This window comes from Lynx rufus, unplaced genomic scaffold (genome assembly GCF_022079265.1).
Source record: "Lynx rufus isolate CCGP_SWC_20201006 ecotype Redwood Valley unplaced genomic scaffold, mLynRuf1.p SCAF_16, whole genome shotgun sequence".
NCBI lineage: Eukaryota > Metazoa > Chordata > Mammalia > Carnivora > Felidae > Lynx > Lynx rufus.
Genome location: NW_025814830.1, coordinates 38,510,273 through 38,535,738, shown reverse-complemented (window position 1 = coordinate 38,535,738; position 25,466 = coordinate 38,510,273). Strand labels below are relative to the sequence as shown.

Below are 25,466 nucleotides of genomic sequence, written 5' to 3'. Positions count from 1 at the left end.
AGTGGTAGTGGAGGCAGTGCGGCAGGGAGGGCAGAGGGGTGATGCTGGAAGGCTGAGTGTGTGTGTGTGTGCTAGGCAGGCTAGAAGGAATGGAGGGGTAGGAGGAACAGCCTCTCAGAAGGCTGAAGATGTGATAGCCAAGAGCTCTTGGCACTGAATAGGTTGCTTCCTGAACATTTAGGGAGAGCCTCATTTGGGCTCCTCACAGATGGCAGAGCTAGAGCCTTGGGTGGCTTTTAGAGGATTGTTGTCCAGAGCAATCACACAGGCATCAAAGACACAAGCTCAGTGAATGATACGTGAGTGCCCAAATTACTTGTGATCCTGAGGAACAGGACGCCCCAGGAAGACAGGTTGAGGATCAGGGCTGGTCTGGAGAGGAGAAGCATCTCACACCTTCCAAAGGCTGCTTGGGTTGTGGCTGTATCTTGATCATACCCTGTCCCTTTGAATCTTTGATCCTTTGGTAGTTTGCCTGTTTGGGAACTGGTGAAGTCAGCAAAACCATTTGGGTGGAGCACCCTGGGTAAGAGCGCCCTCTTGGTTGTGGAGCAGTGAAGTAGGACTTAGGTGGAGAAAGGGAGACCTGTGAGAATCTGGGAACTGTAGGCTACCGTGGCTTAACTTAATGGAACGTGGATGCCATCCTGCTTAGTGATCTCAAGCAGGGCAGCACCTATGTAGGAGCCTCAAGGACTCCTTGTGTCCCTCTGGTTTGCAGCCCAGGAGAGTGCAGATCCTGCTGCCCTGCTTTGTTCCACGGTACATCTTCCCACACCAGTAAAATTAATGAACTAGTCCACAAGAAAACTGTTTTCAGAAGACTTCTGAGTTCTTCTACACCAAAGCCCAAGAGAAACGGTCTCATCCGGAGCTGTGTCTGTGCTGCTCTCTATGTCCTCCGCTCTGTGGGAACAAGGCCCCATTGTGTCCTTGCTCTTCTGGGTGGAGTTGTGTGAAAACTCTGAACACTTCCTGTGGGTCAGCATGTGGAGTCAGTAAGATCTGACTCTGGCTCCTAGGTTTTGGGCCCCATGAGCTCAGTACAGGACAGAACCTGCCATGTCAATCTGATTGGTTATGCCGGCAGTAAATTTTGGCTTTCCTGCCACAAGCTACAAGCCAGCCCCAGCAGCTACAGGCCAGATTTTGTGGGAATGGGTCTCACCTAGGAGTCCTCGCTAACCCGGAATGTTACCTAACATGTGCTATAAGGTAGTCCCAGGAAAAGCAAATCAATCCCTGTCTCTTTGCTTTTAGACCTGCAGGCTGGGACAACGAAAAGAAAATAGCTATTTTACATGAAAATTTCACAACTGTGAAGCCAGAAGATGCATATGAAGATTTTATTGTGAAACCTCCTGTGAGAAAGGTACCCAGATCAGTCACTTTGAGTTGTAGGCGTTTTTCTGTGTTTTTTTTTTTTTTTTTTTTTTTTTATGGGAAAAGAAACATTTAAAGAGATATGTCTTACACATTGAACCATTTTGGGGGGAAGAAAAATGTAAGCCAAGAGCCTCTTAAAAAAAGTTTAGGTGAAGCCTGGTGTGAATGTAAAGGGCTCCAGGTGGTGGGATGTGAGTGCTGGAGGGCCCACAAGGCCATAAGGAGTTGGGTTGAAGTTTCCTACTAAGTCCTGACAATGCCACCGCTACCTCGGGATTACTGTTAGGAGATCCCTGTGCTCCCCTGATCTTCAGGCCCTGATCTGAGAGGGGTTGTTGAGAACCTGCCACTTAAAAATGTCAGTTGGCCACATGGCATGGCTGGTCTTGGAATAGAGTTGGTGCCAGGCTAAAAAAACATAATTGCGCTGTTGCTGCAGGGATTCTCCCTGGACCCGTGTTGAGACCTGAGCCCAAGATTCTTCTTTCAGTGAGAATTTTGACAGTAGTTCGGGTGTTCTTGGCCTGTGACCACAAATGAGTATGTCACTTCACTTCACAGCTGGTCCATGACAAAGAGTTGGCAGCCGAGGATGAGCAGGTGTTCCTAATGAAGCAACAGGTAAGAAAAACCAGTGAGGCCAGAGCAGATGCCTTCTCTTGCATGAAATGCCAGTCCCCTGGGATGAGGTGGAGGGCATCACAAAGAGCTTGCAGCGTTAAAGGGATTGCCACCAGGTCTCCTTGTTCCCTCCCATTTCTGGCATTGGTACAGAGTAGGAGTTAGACCAGCTGCCTCAGGTGATCCCCTGCCTGCTTGCAGATTCTCAACAATGATAGGCTTGGTATCATTTTAAGTACCCTTTCTTTCTGGAAATTAGGTTTTTTGGCATAATACTTCCTGTGTTGACAGTTTACCAAGTGCCCTGACTTCACTTCCATTATTTCACATAGCCCCACACAGCCCTGTGCATGAAGGCAGGTGAGCTGATGTACCCATTTTGTAGGTGAGGAGAGTAACTTCCACAAGCTGACAGTTCAGAATGCAAACCCAGTCTCTCCTTCCTGTTTTACTAGGACTATTGTTAGACATGCCACTTAGACCTGTCATAGGTCTTCCTGATGGTCCAGGCAGCTCTGCGGAGGGTGTTGATGGGGTTTTTTTGCCAGCTGGTCCTCCTTTCTGTGATCTCCTTGCTTCCAAAACTGGTTACTTGAATTATTTTTTTCACCATGTAGCAAATTTCTGAATTTAAACATTTTGCATGTATAATATAAAACGTGACTTGGTTGTTATTAATGGCGCCCTCTAGTGGAGTACTGGGAAGTGTTTCTCCAGACTTTCCGTCCACTCTGCAGGCCTCTATTAATGGCCAGTGTGTCCCTCTCTTTGCAGTCACTCCTTGCCAAGCAGCCAGCCACGCCCACGAGAGCTTCTGTGAGTACCTTAAACTAAATGGGGTCAAGGCTCAGTGTTGTAGGTGTCTTCACACTTTATGCCATTATTTGTAAGAGCTTACATTTGTGTGGGTTTTTGTATTTTCAAAGGGAATTTGGTTTCCCTAAAAGCCCAGGGCCAGGAACATAGTAGGAGACTCAGGAAAGGAATACAGCTCTGGGAAATAGAGTGAGCAGATTTCATTATCTTGATGTCTCTTCTCTAAGGAGAAACTAAGGTCTAGAAAGAGACTGAGCTGGGGGCAAACTCCCAGTCCTACCTCCCTTCTCCTTACACTGTGAAAAATATCCTGCAGAGCATGTCTTCGTTTTGGGGATGTGTATTTCCTGTTATTTTTATGCCTGTATGTAACTTGAGCTGGTTTTGGACTTAGGAATCCCCTGCGAGAGGACCCTCTGGCTCTCCAAGAACTCAGGGCCGGGGAGGGCCAGCAAGTGTGCCTAGTGCCTCCCCAGGCACATCAGTAAAGAAGCCGGACCCAAACATCAAAAGTATGTATCCTGCCTCTGTGGAGAGTGTTTAGTCTTGGGCCTGAGCTCTGAAGGGGCTATGTGGCTGGGTTTGGAACGTGGAGGCCCGTGGCAACTGGGCTGTTCTCTTCCCCAAGAAGGGGCTGCTTTCCACTTTCCTTCGCTCAAAGGGAAGGGGCTCGTGGTTGGCAGACACTAAGGCTGGTTCCTTTGTTGGAATCAATGGCCCTTACACTTGGTTCTGTATCAGGCCATGCAGGTTCTTTCAAAGAGGAATACAACATAATCACTTTATAATGTGTATTTTGAGGGGTGTCTGGGTGACTCAGTCTGTTGAATGTCTAACTCTTGATTTTGGCTCAGGTCATAATCTCATAGTTCATGGGATCAAGCTCCACACTGTCAATATGGGATTCTCTTTCTCTTCCCCTGACACTTGCATGCTCGCTCGCTCTCTCAAACTAAATAAACATTAAAAATAAATAAGGGGGCGTCTGAGTAGCTCAGTCAATTGAACGTCTGACTTCGGCTCAGGTCATGCATGATCTTGCAGTTTCAGAGCTCGAGACCCACATTGGGCTCTCTGCTGTCAGCACGGAGCCCGCTTCTGATCCTCTGTTCCTCTGCCCCTCCTCCGCTCACTGTGTGTCTCTCTTAAATAAACTTTTAAAATAAATAAGGGCGCTTGGGTGGCTCAGTTGGTTAAGCATCTGACTTTGAGTCAGGTCGTGATCTCACCGTTTGGGAGTTTGAGCCCCGCTTCAGGTGAGCATGAGCCCCCACTTTGGGTGAGCCCCACTTCTCTCTCTCTCTCTCTCTCTCTCTCAAAACAAGATAAAAATAAATTTTTTTTTTTTAATGTTTATTTATTATTGAGAGAGAGAGAGAGAGAGACAGAGCATGAGCATGGGAGGGTCAGAGACAGGAGAAGACACAGAATCCGAAGCAGCCTCCAGGCTCTGAGCTGTCAGCACAGAGCCTGACGCGGGGCTCAAACTCACAGACTGCAAGATTATGACCTGAGCTGAAGTTGGATGCTTAACTGACTGAGCCACCCGGGTGCCCCAAAATAAAAATAAGTCTTAAGTAAATAAGTAGTAAATTTTTAAAAATGTGTAATTTGAGGGGCCCCTGGCTGGCTGGCTCAGCTGGTTGAGCATGCAACTTTCTTTTTTTTTTTTAATGTTTATTTATTTTTGAGAGAGCGCACGAGTAAGGGAGGGACAGAGAGAGAGATTGACACAGAATCCGAAGCCAGCTCCAGGCTCTGAGCTGTCAGCACAGAGCCTGATGGAGGGCTTAAACCCACAAACCATGAGATCGTGACCTGAGCCGAAGTCGGATGCTTAATTGACTGAGCCACCCAGGTGCCCCTAGGGCATGCGACTCTTGATCTTGGGGTTGTGAGTTCAAGCCCCATAGTGGGTGTGGTGAGTACTTTTAAAAATAAGTAAAATAAAATACAGTGTATATTTTGAGTCCTTGATTTTGTTTCTCATTTTTAAATGATTATCAGATATGAACTATGGCATTTTCTTCCCCCTTCACTTCTCTTTTCAAGCTCAGTTACTTAGAAGTTTAAGTAGCCCTTATCTTAGTGACTTAGTAATATCTAAATGTGTTGGTTACAATAAAACTCGCAAAACAAAATTTTATTTAATTCTTATGTGTACAGTAGCTATCTCCAACTCAGAATGAGACCTTTTCACATCAGCCTTGGAATGTTAAGGGCTTATAAAACTTTGGGAAACACTGCCTCATGGACAGGGAGATGATGTGGAGCATGAGTTCTATTATGTCCCCAGATAGGTGGGAAATCTAAACAGATTTGCACTTACCATGTTAATAGGGAAGTAGCCTTGGCAGTGGCAATAATGAATGTGCTCAGTGTCCTGGGAAGATGATAGCCACAGATGGATAATTCCAAGCTGAAAACTAGTTTTGTGGTGGTGGTAATTGAGTCATCCTGGTGGTGTAAGGCTTTTTTTCTTAATGTTTCCTTAGATAACGCAGCAAGTGAAGGTGTGTTGGCCAGCTTCTTCAATAGTCTGCTGAGTAAAAAGACAGGTTCTCCTGGAAGTCCTGGTGCTGGTGGTGTGCAGAGCGCAGCCAAGAAGTCAGGTACTAAAGGGCCCTTGGAAACCTATGATTCTTGTGGTTGAGCAGTGCTGGAGGTGGGGGAGTGGACAGGAGCGTATGCCTTTACCTGATGTGCACGTCCTCCGTGTTCCCAACAGCCAAGCAAGTAAGCACATCTCCACCTTGTACTGAGCAGTACACTTTACAGCATGCAGGTTTCTTTGGCACATTTAAAGGTGGGATTTGTATACATTGGGTTCTCAGGAACTGACTATTGGGTGAGTTGAGTTATATCCTAAACTGAATATGTGACCCTGGTATTGGAACTGTTTGTTGGAGGTCATGGTCTAGGGTGTGGCACTGATATTTTATTTATTATATTTAATTTTCTGTTATGTTTTATAAGGATATTTGTTCACTGTCCCCAGTCTTGCCATGAGCTGAGCCTGTCTCACTGGAGGGTCATCAATTCCTGCTCCATGAAGCTCCCCCCTTGTCACAGGCACACTCTCTGTGGCAACCCACACTCCTTTCGTGTGGGCCAGTAGAGCAAGTGTATGTCTTGAGGCCTCTGAAACAAAAGAGCCGAGTTCCTTGGGAATTACCCATTTTGCTGGGAAGCTCCAGGCTTTTTTTCTTTTCTTTTCTTTTTTTTTTTTTAAACATTTATTTATTTCTGAGAGACAGAGTGTGAGCAAGGGAGGGACAGAGAGAGAAGGAGACACAGAATCCGAAGCAGGCTCCAGGCTCTAGGCTCTGAGCTGTCAGCACATAGCCCGGCGTGGGGCTTAAACTCAGGGACCATGAGATCATGACCTGAGCCGAAGTCAGACACTAACTGGCTGAGCGCCCCACGCGCCCCACTAGGCTATTTTAAAATGGGTTTGTTTTTAACTTTCCTTTGACTATACTATCCTATACAGTGTTTTCCCTAATTGGTGTTTTCAGATCAAAGGAGGCCCTCAGGAGATCACTCCATCCTCAGGTCAGCCGGTCCTTCAGGGGCTCCTGAGTTCTTAGAGACTCCACCTGGTCTGGTGGCCTAGGCTGTGGGCTGGTATTTCTGATAGGAGAGAAGGGTCATTTTCAGGTCCCAGCTAGCATTTGAAAACAAAAAAATATGAGCACTGACTTTGTGCAGGATTGAAACGTCTGACCTTAGTCTTATATTCTTATTGAAGCATGGTGTTTCCAGGGTACTCATATGAGTTAAAGTATTGTAATTAAAAACAAAACCTAAACACCTGTTCTGTCTGAGGCACAGAAAGTAGTTTGCCTTATGCCAGAAACTCACACACCACCTCTAACAAGGAGGTGATGACAGTGCATGGGGTCAGGGGTGGGTGGTGAGAGTGTTTTCAGAAAGGCCCTTATATTTGGCACAAAGGCTTGCCCAGGCAGGGGGCAGTTATGTAGTCAGAGGAACACAGACCTGTCATGTTTGGAAGGAAGGGTTGAATTAGGGTATCTCCTCGTCATCACTGCAATGAAAAAAAGGCTTGCTTTCATTCTTACTGAGGTTATTATCACCACAAGTGATTACAGAAATCTGTATCATTTTAAATGTTCCTTTTAAAAAATTCTTTTCTGTTTCCCATCACTGCTGCTTTTTCTTTCTTTCTTTCTTTTTTTTTTTTTAAGGACAAAAGACTGTGTTGACAAATGTTCAGGAAGAACTGGATAGAATGACTCGAAAACCAGACTCCATGGTAACAAACTCTTCAACAGAAAATGAAGCCTGATCCTCCTTAAAAAGTGCATATGTAAAATGACCAAATAACTATGTATATTGATCTGCTAAGACAAGGATTTTTCTGATATGGCACATGCTATCAGTTTTTTGGGGCAGGGGAGATGAACTTAAAAAATACTTCATTGGCTTGTCCAAATATGAAATGCACATTTAGGAAGGTTACGTGTCAGACCCCTTTGTTAAGGATAACCCTTGGACTCTCAGGCATGTGGCTCTCTTGTGAGAAGCAAGCGCAGCAGGGCCTTTTGTGAAAGGGAGGGTAGATCGAGAGAAAGATGGCCCGCTTTCTTTCAGGGTGGAGCATATGAGACCAGGAAATCAATGATCAGAGGGCGGTTAGTCTGACCAGTTGCGTGTTAGCAAATTCACTTGTTCTTGGGAAGCAGATTAAGTAGCAGCAAGTCCAGGAAAGAGAACGACGGAAAGGAGGAATTCGAGAAGTGACGGTGGGGAAGCTGAACGTTGGAGGAGATGAGGAAGGAGGAGACGAGCGGTGTTAGTAAATACCGTGTGTTCGGTAGAAAGTCGAATAATCATTTTTAAGATTTAAAAGTATTTCCAAACTAAATACTGAGAAAATGGGAATAAGATTTGTTCTGAATGCATCTCTAACTTAAGAAAGATGTGTAAAGTGTGGGGGTGCCTGAGTCAGGTGGAGCTGACACGGGTGGGGAAGATGGCAGCTGCCTGAGACTCACACGTGTGGCCCAGGCCGTGTCCTCAGGACGAGCTGGGCTCCACGCATGTGCGTCGGGGGGGCATTCACTGTGGAGTGTGTTTAAAGTCAGCAGTTACAAAATTAGTTTAACTTTGCATTGTGTTTTCTAAATAGCTCCTGCTTTGTTTTTTAAATTAAAAAAAAAAATTTTATACTACCACAGGCTGGCCTACTAACAGAGAATGGGTGACCAACCTCTCATTTTACCATAATGCAGTGTGCTACAGAAAGTTTGAGGGAGGTTTGTAATGTAATTGCACTCTGATGAATTGGCTTGCACCAATCCCTGCCTTATGGTCTGTGGATACCTTCACAGAGTTCCATTGATGCAAAAGGGTCTTGTCCTAGCTCTCTGGTCTGATCAGTGCTATCAGATGGACAAATAAGTGTGAATGTTTTATATTGCAAATGGAAATGATACATTTCTCTTACTTGTGTTTTTCATAAAATGTAGCATTTCTTTCTTATGGAAACAAGAGTTTCCGTGTCTCCGTGTAGAGCAAATTCATGCACATCATCATGTCATACCACCATTCTAGAAATGACTTCTGTGGATTTGAAATGGCACTTTTAATTTTATGTGCGACACAACATTTGAATGCAAACACTACCATTGATTTAATATATAAAACATTTGTTGTCAAACCAAGGGAAAAAAACCACAGTTCACTTATGTGGAGTTTACTTTTTTTATATGAATGTTTGTTATACTGTGTCTGAAAATAACTTCCCTAACATCACTTTTACATACCAGATTTGATTGACCACTAACATAGTACTGGGCATAACTTAATATCCTGTGTTGTATATACAAAGACTCTAATAAGACTGTCTTGAATTGCTTTTTTTGTAAAGGTCTGAACACTGTTAAGGAGAAAGCTGAGTATTTAGTTGCCTTTCTGACAAACATAAAAACATGTTTTTTGTGCCAGTTTTATTGTTAAAAATACACTTTTCCACCCCTTTTTAAATTCAGTTATTTGTTTAATGTATTGTGGCTTCCAATCACCAGATTGTCCACGTAATGACAGTAAACTGACTGTATAAGGATAGTTGTGGTGTAGTGACCAGTAGATGCCCAACAGCTGTGGCCACACTGATGGGGGGGTCACTTAGTCCCTCTCTCTACAGCAGCTCGGGTGGGGGTAGGGGCAAAATGATTGACCTCAGAAACAAGACAGAATTATTCGAAAGGCACATGCCTGTGGGGGATACAGTGTGATTTCAAATTTTAATGCAAAATTTTACTTTTTACAAAGTTTTTTTTTTTGTCATTTAAACTAATAAGCACTTTTGTGTCAATATAAGATGTACTAAAACTGATGAAGTGCTAAGACACCTGTCTTGTGAGGGAAGATTTCTTGGGGATCACTTTGAGTTTCTCGTAACGAGTGGCTGCTCCTAGTAGCGGAAGACGCTGGTGCGCGTAATATGTCATGTGCTCAGTGGTTGCCAAAGTCTACCAACTTTGGGGAGCTGCAGGGTTCTTTTTGGGGGGGTGGGAGGAGGGGAGATATTTTTTGTTATTTTGGGGTTTTCAAGCAGTGGAACCAAAGGCCGAACAATAAACAGCCTTTACTTTTTAAAGTAAAATTCATTTTATTTGCAGAATACACTTGTATGGTAGACTATTAAAGACAATTTTCTGACTATTTATATATATTATAGTGGTTACATCTGCTGTTTGTCTTTAAAATGGAAAAATCAAAGAAATAAGCCCAACCTTGAAGATGTGGCCATGAATTGGTCTTTCCTAAAAATGCAACGGGTATGCTGCTAGAATTATTTAATTTTGTTTGCACTTTTTTTTTTGATTGGCATTTTAAAAATCACTATTTAAACTGATGATGTCGTATTTTATGAGTTTAACAAAGTTGCAAGTGACTGCTCTGTACATCATGACCTTAACAATGTTGATGCTGTAAGTGAAAGTTCACTGTCGTCTCTATACTGAGTTTATTGGTGTTTTTAACTTAAAATTTGGACTGCAGATTATTCCCCCACCAGCCTTAGTCCAGGGGTGTGGCTCTAACCGGATACAGTTATGCAGTCATGTGGAACCTTGCTTTCTAGTGCTGGAAAAGAAGATGTCTCTAATTACTGGCTTCAATAAACACGAATCCAGACTGCTTACAATTTTTGGTGACTTTCTTTATGATAAATTATCTCACTGGAGAGAGATTGAATTGTCTGCTAATCATATGGCATACCTACCATGTGGCAAAAAATGTTTACCTCTCTCACTAAAAATTATTAGACATTCTGTTAAGAAAACTGTTAAATCCATATTTTGAAGTATGTGGAGTTCTAAGCTGCAGGTAAAGTATAGTGGTGTTTGTGAGTTATCCAACATATTTTCTTGCCTCTTAGATAAATTCTTGATTGTCTGAATTGAGCTCGTTTTCACTTAGCTAATTTGGAAGACTTCACCTTCGTAGAGGAGTTTCAGAGCAACTGTATCATAATCCTTTTTATCTATTTAAATAGAGAACAGTAAAATATGTTCAAGAAAATCGGATTTGTCATTTTAGAGATGCCCCCTTTCTGTTTCTTACACTTATTTTAAGTGTGTTGAATAAGTTCAGGTCATAGAAAATCCCACATTCTGGGTTTGTCTCATTGTTCATGATTTGATTCAGGTTAAATGGCTTTTGCAAGGATGCTACATAAGTGAGGTTACATATGTTCTAGTGCATCACATTAGGTTGTCCCTGTATTGGGATGTTAGGTTTGATTCTCTTTGATTAAGGTGGTGCCCCCCAGATCTATCCAGTAAACTCTGGGTGGTACTATTGAGTATCTTGGTCTTCAGCCACCTTTTTACCCATTGGTTATAGCACCTGCTGATGATTTTTTGCCTAAATCCGTTATCTCATTAGGAGTCTTTTTTTTTTTTTTAATGTTTGTTTATTTTTGAGAGAGAACACTCGAGGGTCACAAAGAGAGGGAGACAAAAGGGTCCAAAGCTCTCTCCGCTGACAGCAGAGAGCCTGATGTGGGGTGGGGCTTTAATCACGAACTGTGAGATCACGACCTGGGCGAAAATCAGATGCTTAACCTACTGAGCCATCCAATCGCTCCTCATTAGGAGTCTTAAGTGATAATTTTCTTATCCCATCATTCCTCCTGCATTTATTAGCCGGCATTCATCTATAAAAAGGAGTTCTCTTCCTTCTGCTCTTTTTGGGTAGTTGTTTTTACTGTGAATTTTTAGATTCAGAGTGTTACAATCTAATAACTCATTCTTTTTGATGCTCACATTGCCCTAGATTTTATGAGTGGGAGCCCTCTCAACCAACCATCCTTTTCTCTTTTTATTGAGATATAACTCACAACATAATATTTACCATTTTAATTTTTTTTAATGTTTATTTTTGAGAGAGAGAGCGCAAGCAGGGAAGGGGTAGAGAGAGGGAGACACAGAATCTGAAGCAGGCTCCAGGCTCTGAGCTGTCAGCACAAAGCCCATCATGGGGCTCAAACCCACAAACCGCGAGATCATGACCTGAGCTGAACTTGGATGCTTAACTGACTGAGCTACCTAGGTGCCCCAGGCAAGTACAGTTTGGACAGATGAGGAACTGATTAAGAAGCAGAACCAGAAAGCAGCCCAAACTGGGGAACTTCATCCCTTTTGGGCCTACTTCCTCTGTAAAAGTGGTATAAAATTTCTTTGCGGTCATTGTGAATAGTAGAGGAGGTACACGTGCACTTGGCATATGGTCGGTCTTCAATGTGATTTTTGGCCCTGAAGATACCTTTTGGAAACTCTGCATTGTTCCAGCAACTCCATTTGTACCTGTGGAGAATCTACCCATTCCATTTGTGGCATTTCACATTTTGTAGTTTAAATATCTCATCTATAAAGAATACAGGTAGAAGGGATGGACAACCTGTAACCAGTCACCTGGTGCAGTTCCCACGGGATGCCACATCTGACCCTGGATCCTGGAGGCAAGGACAGTGCTTGCTATTTAGTACTGTATTTCTTACCCTGCAAGGCCTGCAGATAAGCCACAAGGATGCAAAGTGCCATCCTGATGCTCTGCCACTTGAGGCGCAGGTGGTGTGTTCTGATTAGGAGAAACAGCAGGCCTGTAGCGGTGTGGTTGAGAGCAGGAGGAAGGAAGAAGCCAAAACACTCACCATGGATGGCCAGTGCACCCTGCTGGTACAAAGAGCCAGAACATAGCCGAGATGCAGCCCAGAAGTCTCCCTGGGTTCTGATTCTAAGGGGATCTTGCAGCGTGAGAAGAGGAGACACTGCCGAGGTAGCAGGAGTTTGAGAGGCCAGTAGAGGCGGGACTAGGGTTCTGTGTGGGAAGTTTGAGGTCATGAAGTCCCTTCCCCAACCTTGGGCAACATTTTAGCCAGGAGTTATCTAACCTTTCTAGTGTTTCCAATCTTAAGAAATTCTAATGTGGGTAAAGTTAAAATCTTTTTCCAGTACTGTTAACATTTAACTTTGTGTTCGTTCCATCTTTTCATTAAGCAACTCAAATCATAAGACCATTAAGATATCTTCATATGTGAGGTTTTTTTAGAACATTTAATTGAACTTGTTTCTTGGATAGAACTGAATTTACATTTGTAAATGATCATCAGTCTTCTCTATCTTCCCCCACCCTGCCTCCCCTCCAAACCCATCTCACCCAGTCAGCTTCTTGAAAGAACTCTTTAAAGTTCTAGAAAAGGCAAGCAAGATGTGAACTTCAGATTGTAAGCATCTTAATTTTTGTTTGGGGAAGAACTCCCTTTAAAACTGTCCTTTTTTAAGGCAATGATTTAAAGAGTGGCGGTGCTTGTACATCTGCCAGGAGACTGGCATGTTACATCTGTCCTTGATATTTAAAATATTTGGCGCCATTTTACTGTGAATCCATTTTTGACTTACTCAGAATCAGCTAACAAATGCTAGCCTGGAATTAAACTTGGGAGTATATAGGAAACTAAACACTCTAGTTGTTTAGACTTTGTATACAAATAATACATACATGTTGAGAAGGTATTTCAGAGGTTCCAATTAATGTTAGGTGGCTTTGACCCTGAAAACCCATCTTAGAGGCATGTTCTCTCTCACAGTACAGGAGGGAACAAACAGCAAGGATTTGCCCTGCACTGCCATAACTGCACAAGAATGCCGCTGGTTCTGGTGCAGGCTCTGCCCCTCACCGGGTAGCCTTGCTCTTGACATTCCTTTCTCCATTTGTAAAAGTTTAAATCTCGGTTTCCCAAGGTGTGTTCTGGGCATATCAAATTTTAGATGGTCAAATGGGATTAGAAGATTCAAGGGTAAACTAAATTAAATAGATTTTTTTAAATTATTTTTTGAACTCATGTATTTATTTTATTTACTTTCTTTAAAAAAATTTTTTTAGTGTTTATTATTTATTTTTGAGAGAGAGACAAACACAGCATGAGCAGGGGAGGGATAAAGAGAGACACAGATAAAGGATAAAGAGTGACACAGAATCTGAGGTGGGCTCCAGGCTCTGAACTGCCAGCACAGAGCCCGACGTGGGGCTTGAACCCACGAACCGTGAGCTGAAGGGCTCCTGAGCTCAGGGCACCTGAGCTGAAGTCAGATGCTTAACCAACTGAGCCACCAGGTGCCCCAACTTTTTTTTTTTTTTAATGTTTATTTATATTTGAGAGAGAGCATGAGCCCAGGAGGGAACAGAGGATCCAAAGTGGGCTCTGCCCTGATAGCCGAGAGCCCAGTGTGGGGCTCGAACTCACAAATTGAACTGTGAGATCGTGATGTGAGCTGAAGTTGGACACTTAACCGACTGAGCCACTCAGGCACCCCCACGAACTAATTATATTTTTAAAGTGTATTTATTTTGAGAAAGAGTGAGCGTGTACATGTGAGCAGAGGAGGGGCAGAGAGAGAATCCCGAGCAGGATCCATGCTGTCAGCACTGAGCCCCCCGCAGGGCTCAACATCATGACCTGAGCTGAAATTGAGTTGGGACACTTAACCGACTGAACCACCCAGACACCCCAATAGGTTCTTGTTCCGATTTGTTTTATGGGTAACTGGGTAGGTATAGCTCTTCAGAAGGGCTCAAGTGTTGGCTTTCCCAGCTAGCTGTGACTATGGACATCTTCCAGGTTCCACAGAATGCCCTTTGAGAACATTCACATGCAGGGCTACTAAGGCTCAGTCAAGATCCCTATTTTTATGACTGTTGGAATTTGGACTCTGGTGATATTTCTGTGTGGACTCTCAGTTTCCTTTCCCTTGCCCCACCTTCTCTTCCCTCTCACTTTCCCTGCTCCCAGGGAAATCAGCATTTGTAAATTGGTGGGTTTGCCATAATAGGAACACCCCCTGGGAAATTTTGCCCCCGGGAGTGGGTTTCTGTGACTCCCGTGGACGGCATGGTCACAGGCACAAAGGGCAATCCGGCACACATCTTGCTTCTGGCTCGAGTTCTCAAGGGAGGCATCACCAAACAGCCTCAAACCAGCCACTCTGCCAGATGGTTCTCACCCACGCTCAGAACCATAAGTATTTCTGGCACTGAGCTGAACCGGAACTGCTCTGACATAAAAGGAAAACTGTAGCCCACAGTCCGAGCCCTGACACGTGGGCTGTCAGGTGGGCTTGTGTTTGAGTCCTGGCTCCAGAACTTAACAGTTGTGTAATTGTGGACAACTGAGACACGTGACCTCTCTGAATCTTAGCATCCTCATATCTCACAGGGAGGCTGGATGCATTGAGGTGAGTGCCTCTTGCAGTGCCAAGTGTGCAGATGGTCCTGAAACAGAACCAGCCCTGAACCGATTGTGTGAGAGAGAGGCCTTAGTGCTGGAAATCACCACTTTCAAGATGGAGAAATAAACCCAGGTTGGGAAGTTACTCATCACCGTCACACAGGAAGGGAGCAGAGCTAGGACTGAGAATCCAGGTGTCCTTGCTTCTGTCTCGCTGCCTTCTTCTACCTAATCTGCACACTTTTCCCCAGCAGGGGCAGTGCTAAACACCAGACTTAAATACGAAGAAATAAATTGCTAGTTTAGACACCAAGCAAGAGAGCTATTTTAGGGCAGACAAGCTTTCAACACACTATAAATTCCATCACCTGGGCAACTGCCTGGTTTCTTGGGCAAGGCAGCTCTCCGCCATCTGCATGCGTGGGCTTCCAAATACGTGGTTGAGGTTTGTGACTTCTTGGGGCCTCCCCCTGCCTCTCCTCAGCAACCATTGCCATCTTCCAAAGAATAGTGGGCATGATTGGGTGACAGGAGATATTGCTGATAATGTAAACAAGGTAGGTTCTGCCCCTCCAGGACTAATAGTCCTCTGGGAGCAACAGCTAAGGCAAGCAATGTGTCTAACACCACAGTCATCTTTGCTCAAAACAAACCCCCAAATCACTGGCACTTTTCCCCGTCCCCACTGATTTGGCCCTAAAGTCTTTTTTTTTTTTTAGTTTATTTTGAGAGAGTGGGAGGGGCAGAGAGAGAGGAGAGACTAAATCCGAAGCAGGCTCCTTGCCCCATGAACCATGAGGTCATGACCTGAGCCGAGATCAAGAGTTGAATGCTTAGCTGACTGAGCCACCCAGGCACCCCTGGCCCTGAAGTCTAGGTGGGCAGAGCATGGTATGTGTCTGGGGCTGGGGTGGGAAGCTATGGTGACCCAAAGGTGGTTTCTGGAACCTGAGCAGGGTGAAGAGAATGTCCCTATAGGTGGGGATGAGGGAATGGCCAGGTGTTAAACAAACAAACAAAAACTCTTTTCAGGGTGAAGAGGGCATCTTAGGAGAAGGGCACAGGGCATCAGAGCCCAAGTGGTGTGAAGACAGCAAACCCATGGGAGACTGGCCTGACTCAGGTATCCATCCAGAAGGAGGAAGGAGGGCATCGCATGGAGTGTCAGAACCTGAGCCCAGTGAAGTGAGTCTCTGTGTGAGACGAGGGGCCCAATATGGGGTCATATGGTAGGAGGGCACCTGTGGAGGGATTGGAGAGATGGAGATTGGAAAGTGGTTACATACGGGGGCATCGGTCATGTAAATTAATGTATGAAAGATGATAACCAGGCTTCTCACTGCCAGAGAAGGGAGTAACAAATAATGGGAAGAGTAATAAATAATGGAAATAGAAAACTAGAGTATTGGAATGGAGCTAGAGACATTAGGGTAAACTCGTGGTTTTCAATACACACACACACACACACACAGATGTGTGTATTTATATACATATGTATATTCCCTAGCTATCTGCACTGAGAGGGTCTGGGAGCACCAACAGCCCAAGTGAGCATACTTCATGCATAGATTTTGGCTCCTAAGTACTATTCTCCAGTAAAATAAATCAGGGTTCCTTGGAGAAATAGCTGATTCTAGAACCGGGGCAGGGGAAGTGTCAGCTTGGGAGATCTGTGCTGGAAAGTAAGAAAGAGCTCAAAGAATAGGGAGACGTCAAACACACACACACACACACACACACACACACACACACACAAACAAAAAACCCACATTGATCAGCTTGCTAATTAATTCAAAGGCAATTTGAGCATTTAAAAAAATAATAATGGGGGCGCCTGGGTGGCGCAGTCGGTTAAGCGTCCGACTTCAGCCAGGTCACGATCTCGCGGTCCGTGAGTTCGAGCCCCGCATCAGGCTCTGGGCTGATGGCTCAGAGCCTGGAGCCTGTTTCTGATTCTGTGTCTCCCTCTCTCTCTGCCCCTCCCCCGTTCATGCTCTGTCTCTCTCTGTCCCAAAAATAAATAAAAACATTGAAAAAAAATTTTTTTTAAATAATAATGGATTATAACTCATTAAAAGAATAGAATATCATGAGTCTATATTTGATATAAAGTAATAAATTATACGTCAGAACTGGCATTCCATTTCTCATCAGCATTTCAATTTATATGATTTATTCAGTGGGTTATAATTCATTACAATCAATATTTATTTGGATTCTTAAATTGACTCAGGTGTGTTCATTACAAGGGGTAAAAAGAGTAACTTAATAGTGGAGAAGCCTGGTAGATACAAGCCTCAGCTACTATGAAAGTGAACATCATTAGTAATAGGACAAACCTCAATCATGTGCCTCCCGATAGGCTGTACTGAGAAGCATATAATTTCTAGGGTGCCAAAAATGTATGACCTGAATCTAATCCCAAGGAAACATCAGAGAAACTCAGATTGGAGGATATTTCTGCAAAATAATTGGCTGTAATCTTCCAAAGTGTGAAGGTCGTGAAAGTCAAGACAAGTCTGAGGAACTGTTCCAGTGTGAAGGAGACTAAAAAGATAATAAGGCAACACATGATCCTTACTGCGATCATTTAGCTACAAAGATGTAGGGACATTTGGCAAAACTTGAATGGGATCCAAAGATTAGATGGTAGTAATGTGTCCATAATTTCCTGGCTTTGATGGTTGTATTCTGCTAAAGGAGGAGAATGTCTCTGTAGGATGTATGCACTACTAAAGTATTTAGGTGTGATAGGATACTAGGTTGGCAGCTTACTTTCAAATAGTTCAGAGGAAAAGAAGTTCTTTTTTACTGTACTTACAGGCTTTTTTGTTTGTAATTTTGAGATTGTTTCCAAGTAAATACATTGAATTAAAACAAACAGCCTTCAAGTCGGCCCATGTATACAGGCTAAAGATCAAAAGCTGTGTACCATTCAGGCCTCTGACAATAGCTCTTAAAACCTCTCCACCCCCATGACTTCTTTACTAACTATGTCCTTCCGCCACTACTTCATTCCCTCCTCTAATCTCCTGAGCTCCCAGACTCTGCCCTAGGCTTGTCCTACTATCATACTTTCCTGCCCTTTCTGACCACTTACCTAAGGCCTGTCCATCCTTTGAGGCTTAGCTCAGGTGCCCATGAATCCGGGGACCTCCAGTCCCCCCTTCAAGAATCAGACTCCCTGCACTCTTGGGATGTTTCTGGTTGCACCAGGGTTTCCTTGAATGGGTCTGGGGATCCCTAGGCATCCACAGATGGTCTCTTGGGGGCCCTGAGACCTTTTTTCTTTTAAAGGGTTCTGGGGCGCCTGGGTGGTGCAGTCGGTTAAGCGTCCGACTTCAGCCAGGTCACGATCTCGCGGTCCGTGAGTTTGAGCCCCGCGTCAGGCTCTGGGCTGATGGCTCGGAGCCTGGAGCCTGTTTCCGATTCTGTGTCTCCCTCTCTCTCTGCCCCTCCCCCGTTCATGCTCTGTCTCTCTCTGTCCCAAAAATAAATAAAAACGTTGAAAAAAAAATTAAAAAAAAATAAATAAAGGGTTGTATCCATTATTTAACGTAATGGAGACTGCTACCAATTTGATAGAGAAGATAAGACTGAATTATTTATCTGTACTTTTTGTTTTCACTCAAATCTGATCGGGTCAGTCCCCTGCTTAAAGAGCCCAGTTCAACTCTAATGGCTCACCTGAGTGCAGGGGCCTTCACAATGTGTTCCCAACCTACCCTGCTCATCTATCCCTCCCCTTGCCCTTCGCATACCCTTCAACCCTCCCTGTCTGAACACAAACTCAGGCTGCTCACCTTTTTATGAATCCCTTTCTGTCAAGCCTTTGCTCAGGCTAGCTCCTTGTTCCAGAATGCCTTGTCCTGCTTGTTCAGAATAATGACAACAATAATGAGTGAATATTTGCTGAGTGTCTACTTTGTCTCCATCACCATTCTAAACGCTTCACAATTGACAGATGGGGAAACAGCCCACAGATGTTAACATCTTTTCTGAGGTTACACAGCCAGTGACTATAGTTCTGTGTTCCCCCAATGGTTACTGGCATGCCTACCCCGCATCTGGCCCTGGGCGAGGCCCAGAGGACACAACACAGATCATGGTCTGGAAGAGCTGCAGATGGGTGGGTAAACAACGAGTTATACATCGTGTAGTACATACTTTGATGCAAGGGGCTGTGGAAGCCAGGGCAGGAGCATCTGACCCAGCCTGGGGGCTCAGGAAGATATTCCTGGATGAGTTGGCATCTAGCCTGAGCCCTACAGGATAACTAGGAGTTAGCCCTCTTCATTGTGCTATTTTGAGTGTTAAATGAGTTAATTTATGACAACCAAGTAGAGCCATGTCTGGTACATGGAATGCATTTTAAAAGTGCCTTCTCCTCCTCCTTGGCCTCAGAAAGGAATGGGTGTTCATATTGCAGGTTTGGGGGGCCAGCAAGTGGCATTATGAATTATGTTTTAGCCTCGTGGAATTCAGGACACCCAAGGGTAATATCTAGTGGGCAACTGGATCTAAGTGACTGGAGCTCAGGAGGATGGTCTCGAGTCATGGGAAAGGTGATGAAGCTAGTACCCTGAGAAACACTGAACTCCAGGGACCAAACCTATACAGATGACTGAAAAGTGCAGCCAGAGAGGTAGGAGGAAAGTCAGGAGAGCCTGGGACCATATAGGTCAGCCAATGAGACTGCTTCCAGAAGGTAGAACAGGTGGCAGGATCACATGCTAATGAGTGAATTCCTATTTCAGCTTTAAGACCCACATTAGCTCCTTGAAGCTTTCCCTGACCTCTCCTAATCCAGGCAATTGCACTGGCCTTGTTGTCCTATAGATATTTGCAGCAGCAGATTCCTGTCCACACCTTAGGCTTAAGCATCAGACCCTTCAGGAGGTCCTGAAAATCTACCCCTAGGGGCGCCTGGGTGGCTCAGTTGGTTAAGCGACTCTTAATTTCCGCTTGGGTCATGATCTCACAGTTTGTGGCTTCAAGCCCTGTGTGGGGCTCTGCGCTTACAGTGCAGAGCCTGCTTGGGATTCTCTCTCTCTCTCTCTCTCTCTCTCTCTCTCTCTCTCAAAAAAAAAAAAAAAATCTTCTTGAATGATTCCTGTGCTTACTGAAGTTTGTATATACCTCTGTGTTCTACAGAGAAAAAGCCCAGGGTAGGATTCTCTCTCATTGGCTTAACTCACATCCCAGGCCCACCCTGGTAGGAGGGAACCATGACTGATCAGTCTTGGGTCAAGTGCCTACTCTTCCTAGGTGAGCATCAGCAGGGAGGTGGGAGGTGGGTGTTGGATTAGAGAAGGAGCAGTCCAGAACAAGGTGGGGGTGCTGTCCTTAGAAGCAGGGGCATAGATGCTAGGCAGATGGAAGCAAGCATGCCCACTCTGGTCCCACAATGGCTACCCCCACAATTCTTTTGTGAGAGACTCAAGGCTGCAGCATGTGGCCCAGTGGCCGGCACATGGAATCGGGCCATCAGCAAATGTTTGGTTTATGTATGTTATCCCCTGGCTACCGCAGTGACTCTCCGAAGTTCCCAGGCTAGTTTAGTCAGCATCCGGCCTGGGATGACCACGGGTACTGGAGGGAAGGCAGCACCCACGTTTTCTTACAGTCACACTTTCCACCTTCTCTAGAAAACCATTCCCCCTTCTCTGCCACGGGAAGAGAAGGTGGAGAGCAGCCAGGGAGAAGCAAGGCAGCTGGCGAGCAGGCAAATCTTTCCCCAAATCATCAAGTGCCCGCAGGGTTTGGTGGCAGCAGGACCTGCAAACTGGCATCCCACGGAGGGTGGGATTCCACCGGAGTCTCCGGGAAGGGGCGCAGATGGATTGGCTTGAGTTGTCCTTGGTCATAGGAACTGAAGGAATGTCAAACTGGAAAATCCCAGCAAGCACTATTTTTAGAGAAGACTTGGAGAGCATTTTTCTGGCTGGAGTGACAAGTTTTTTCAGAAGCAGCAGTTAACTGCAGTTCAGGGCTGCAGCATCTGAACTGCTCCCGGCTGGAATTCGCCCAGGCCCAGCCCTCCCTCCAGGCATGTGGGAATGCACAGCAGCACAGCGCACAGCCGGAGGGGTCCGGTCACTACGCCCCACCCCTGCCTTGGGACAACAGGGGCATCTGCTTCTTTCAAACACAAAAATGGCGTGTTTATTTTTACATCTTTGAGTCTAATCCTTCAGACACAAGGAATTTGTATGGGTACTTTTCCTTGAAAGGCTGTTTAAAAGTGAAATTGTTTCAAACTAAGTTGTTAGTCTTGTGACATTAAACGTAAGATTTTCTTGTGCATTTGGTTCATTTTGATATTAACACTGATGGGGCGCCTGGGTGGCTCAGTGGGTTAAGTGACTGGCTCTCGATTTCAGCTCAGGTCATGATCTTGCGGTTCATGGTTTTGAGCCCCACATCGGGCTCTGTGCTGACAGTGTAGAGCCTGGTTGGGATTCTCTGTCTCCCAATCTCTTTCTCTCTCTAAGTAAATAAACTTTAAAAAGGATGATATCAACATTGATAATTGTTCATGATAAACTTAATTTGTCTTCCCACCATATACTTCATGCTTGAGATGTTCTACATCACCACCAATGTCTGTATTGTTGTTTGAGGGAGAAGTCTGTAGGGATCCTGCTAATTACTGAGCTTATTAGAAGTAGATTAGATCTATTGCTTAATTGACATTACAGGAAAAACTATGCCCATCTGCAACACTCACAGAGATGCACTAGGGAGACCTCAGTAAGAAATGAAGTGAAATGTGAACCCCCCCCCCCACCCTCAGCAACACTAGGCACTGCCTCCAGGTATAGAACACCAGGGACCACCATTTGGGAAGGTGTTTTGTTTGCTTCCAGTCCTTAATGGAATTTAGAACTAAAGTCCTTGTAGGACCAATGCTCTTGAGGTTAGAACTTTTTCCATGAGTCCATGGAATCATTGTGCTTGTGGAGGGGGGCTAGAGTGAGGAGGCCTCCAGACTTGGAGGTGGTTGCCCTTGGAGGGAACCAAGCCCAGAGCTAAATGAGAGGCTCAGGGGCTTGGGTGGGGCTGGGCCTGATCAAGGTGAGCCAGGGTAACCTGGGGAATAGCCCGTATCGAAAGATGCTATACACTCTGAGCAGCTCTTTCAGGATGAGTTCAGGGATTGAGATATGAATCAGCAATATGATTGTTGGCAGAGTCTATCCGCTGGCAGCAATTAGTAAAGTAACATCTGGTTTATTCTTCAGGCTCCCTGAGTCTGGTTGCCTTAAGTCAGCCTTGGATATGTGGACCAGGCCCTGAAACCCAGGGACCTGTCAGAAGGCTGCCAGCTTCTCTATCATTTATCATCTGCATTTTGATCTCAGCACTGATAGACACTTGGAGGCACAGCTACAGCCACAGACTCATGATGTATTACAACTTAAAACTGAGGAAGGTACCATAATACCAAGTTTTACCTACCATTACTATGTGGGATTCCTAACGACATCCTTTGGAAGTCTGTTTAACTTCTGTTAAAAACCAGAAGTAAAAATTTTGAGTCTGTCCCCAGAACTAAAAATAAACTAGGCTAGTGTCCAGGAACAGGGAACAGTTAATAAGTACTGGAGGAAGCCTCTAATCTTGCTTCCGCTCAATCCTTCTCCCTCATGAAGCCAGAGAGAGAGCTCTAAAAGTCAGGCCTCCTGGGCCACTCTCCCCTTTAATACTCTTCTGTTCAGAGTCCACCCTGTCGCATGGCCCACAAGACTGCACAGGGACCAGCCCGAGGCTTCCCTCCAGCTTCAGGTCTTGTCTGCCATCCTCCTCCCTCTGAATTCTGCATTTGAGCCTCTTCTCTGGGCCTTTTCACATGTTGTTCCCTCTGCCTGGAACACTCTTCCAGCAACCCTTATCATCTCTTTGCTTAGCTAGCTGCTGTTCACATTTCAAATCAGCTGAAATTCTGATCCAGAGATTCAGTTAAATCCTTGCTGGAAATTCCCATAGCTCAGCACATGCTCCGCTATACTTACTGGTTTTAATACTTACTCTCCACGTCCTTGCTGGCAGGGACTCCATCTGCCTTGCTCACCACTGAGTCTCAAGTTCCTTTTTAAAAAATTGTCTTTAACTTAGCTTTTATTTTCAATTTTTTATTTTACTTTTTAAAGTAATCGCTATACCCAGCGTGGGGCTTGAACTCATGACCCCAAGATGAAGAGTCACATGCTCCACCGACTGAGCCAGCAAGGTACCCCAACTTAGCTTTTATTTTTGTTAAAGTTATATGTGCACACAGAGTTAAGAGAATCAAATAGTTCTGTAAGGCCTATAACCCTCATTAACATTTCCTGTTCCCCAGAGGCAACACTTTGAAACTTTTAAGATTATTTTTGTACTTTTCTTTATATTTTTAATTAACAAGCATATACTGCTACCTCTTGATTTTCCAGTTTTAAGCATCTACTGATCTCTCACAACAGATGATGAGTATTTAGATCTCTTGCACACACTGCCCTTCTCATCACACCTGCACACATCCTGTCCCTCTATCCTTTCCTTTCTACAAGGGTTACTTACTTCTGGCTAGATCAGCATTCATTGTTTACATTATTATAGTTATGCAAATATTATTGACAACTGAGCCATGTGATTTACCATACTTCTTTTCTCTGCATCCTTTTATTTTTCCTGCAGTTAATAAATATATATGAATATTTGCTTAGTTCTCTATACGTTTATCCCTAATTGATCTCAAAACTCTCCCCAAACTATGTATCTTTCTGTCTGTATATTCAACACATTAATTTCATCTTGAAGAAGTGTCTCAAAGCCTCTGGCTCCTCCAGGCTGGGCTGGCTGACTCACAGCCCTGATGCAGAGGGGCCTCTGCCCACTCACCCTGTGATCCTTACCACCTCTTTCTAGGCTGCACCCACCCTTTGCTGGATCCTGCATCCTTTGCTTCCGTGGTTTAAATCCTTGTTCTGATGGTGTCCTCCAGCAGTCTCCTAAGAAAAGGATAAAGGGAATCTCTGCATGTCTGAAAGAGACATCAATCATACCTGATTGATACTCCAGATGGAATCAGATTTCAAGGTGAGGATCATTTTTCCTCAGGATATGGAAGACTTTGCTTCATTTCCTTGTAGCGCCCAAAGTTGCTGTAGAAAAGTCTGATGCCTTTCTGATTCCTGATCTTTTATAATGAAACCTGCTCTGTTCCTCTCTGGAGCTTTGAGCATCTTGTCCTTGCCCGGGCCGATGTGCATGGGTGCAAGTCTGTGCTGGGCACTGTGCTGGGCACTGGTGGGTCCTTTAAATCCAAAACTCATGTCCTATGGTTCAGAATAATGTTACTAAATTATTATTTTATGTTCTCTTCCCTCCAATTTTCTGGATTTTAATCCCATGCAAGTCTTACTATTCTATTATTCTCTCGGTCTATTCCTCTAATTTTCTTATCTTTTCTCTCATTTTCCATCTCTTTGTCTTTCGGCTCTACTTCCTGTAAGATTTCCTTTTCTTTAATTCTAATGAATTTTTAATTTTTTTTTTGCTTTCATATTAGTTAGCATTAGTTATTAGGAGATACACACACACACACACACACACACACACACACACACACACACTTTTCAATATAGTACCCCTGTCCTCAACTGTGCCTCATGATCCCTAGCTAAGAGACTCTGTTTTATCCTCTCCAGAGAATAAAACTCCAGTCTTGGAGGATGGGCATGAGAAGAGTTTCAGGGATCCAATTGCTTCTTTTTTTTTTTTTTTAATTTTTTTTTTTCTTTTTCAACGTTTTTATTTATTTTTGGGACAGAGAGAGACAGAGCATGAACGGGGGAGGGGCAGAGAGAGAGAGACACAGAATCGGAAACAGGCTCCAGGCTCCGAGCCATCAGCCCAGAGCCTGACGCGGGGCTCGAACTCACGGACCGCGAGATCGTGACCTGGCTGAAGTCGGACGCTTAACCGACTGCGCCACCCAGGCGCCCCCCAATTGCTTCTTAAAAAGACTTTCAATTGATTTTTTTCTTTTTTCCTTGCTTCCACCTCCACTTCTACATGTGCTTGGTGCTGCCCATCCCAGAACCTTTTGTTCTGTGATATAATGTAAGTTGCAGTTCAGCCTTTCCCTGTGCATTTTAGGGTTTAGCTTTCTTGGAGCTGCTAAGTCAGTTATCACTTGCCTAGTTGCTATTCTGATTCCAACTTTGTTGCCATTGTCTTCTTTACCATTCTTTGTTGCAGTGGTTTTATGCCCTAAAATCAATCAATCAATCAATCAATCAATCCCTGTAACTGTCATTTCACTGGGATTTTGGGAAACAACAGGGGCCAAGGCCTACATCCAACTTGCTGTCTTTACCTGGCAGTTTATCTCCAGTTCCTAGTATATTTCTTAGCACATAGTAAGTGCGTAATACAGATTTGTTGGTTGAATTGAGTATTGGAAATACTGTCTTTCCCATCTTTGGTAAGCCAAAGATGAAAACCCTTTAAATGGAAATCTTGTTAGTTATGATGTTTACTGCATCTCAGCTTGGAGTTCACCAATTATATTGTGAACTATCTAACTTATATATTAAGCAATATTGTGTGGTGTAAAAAGTTGGAACCTGGGCTCCACTCACCACCAAACTGTGTGGCCTGGGACAAACTACTACCACTCGCCACACTTAGTCTGCCCTTCTGTAAAATGGGAACAATAATACTTTCTTCAAGTGTCTTCCTCAGTGCCTACAGCATGGGAAGCTCTCAATATTTGTGGTGTGTAAGAGTTCAATACCAAAGCGACAATTCTTAGAAGTCAGTGTTTTACTTAAGCTTAAAATTAGCCTTCACACTTGAATTGTAAATTGGTTCTTAATTAATGCCCGTCAGAGCA

At 44.3% G+C, this 25,466-nt stretch overlaps 1 protein-coding gene and 1 long non-coding RNA gene across 5 annotated transcripts in view; both read left to right on the top strand.

Annotated features, from left to right (window-relative positions):
• Positions 1-23,570, top strand: part of DYNC1LI2 (dynein cytoplasmic 1 light intermediate chain 2) — a 39,231-nt gene extending 15,661 nt beyond the window's left edge. The window contains exons 8-13 of one of the 4 annotated variants that reach the window (XM_047078526.1): positions 1,261-1,372; positions 1,948-2,007; positions 2,782-2,823; positions 3,218-3,335; positions 5,319-5,435; positions 23,495-23,570. In XM_047078526.1, coding sequence (XP_046934482.1) covers positions 1,261-1,372; positions 1,948-2,007; positions 2,782-2,823; positions 3,218-3,335; positions 5,319-5,435; positions 23,495-23,544 — 499 coding nt within the window. In that variant the 3' untranslated portion in view covers positions 23,545-23,570. Of the gene's footprint in view, positions 1-1,260; positions 1,373-1,947; positions 2,008-2,781; positions 2,824-3,217; positions 3,336-5,318; positions 5,436-5,551; positions 6,093-7,034; positions 10,001-20,232; positions 20,954-23,494 lie in introns of those variants that run through there. The other 3 variants (XM_047078523.1, XM_047078525.1, XM_047078524.1) reach the window with 3 other exon arrangements.
• On the top strand, positions 15,382-16,337 carry LOC124511366 (uncharacterized). Its single transcript, XR_006961874.1, has 2 exons — positions 15,382-15,475; positions 15,617-16,337. It is a non-coding gene; the product is annotated as an uncharacterized LOC124511366 (long non-coding RNA).
• Positions 23,571-25,466: the final 1,896 nt, after the last annotated feature.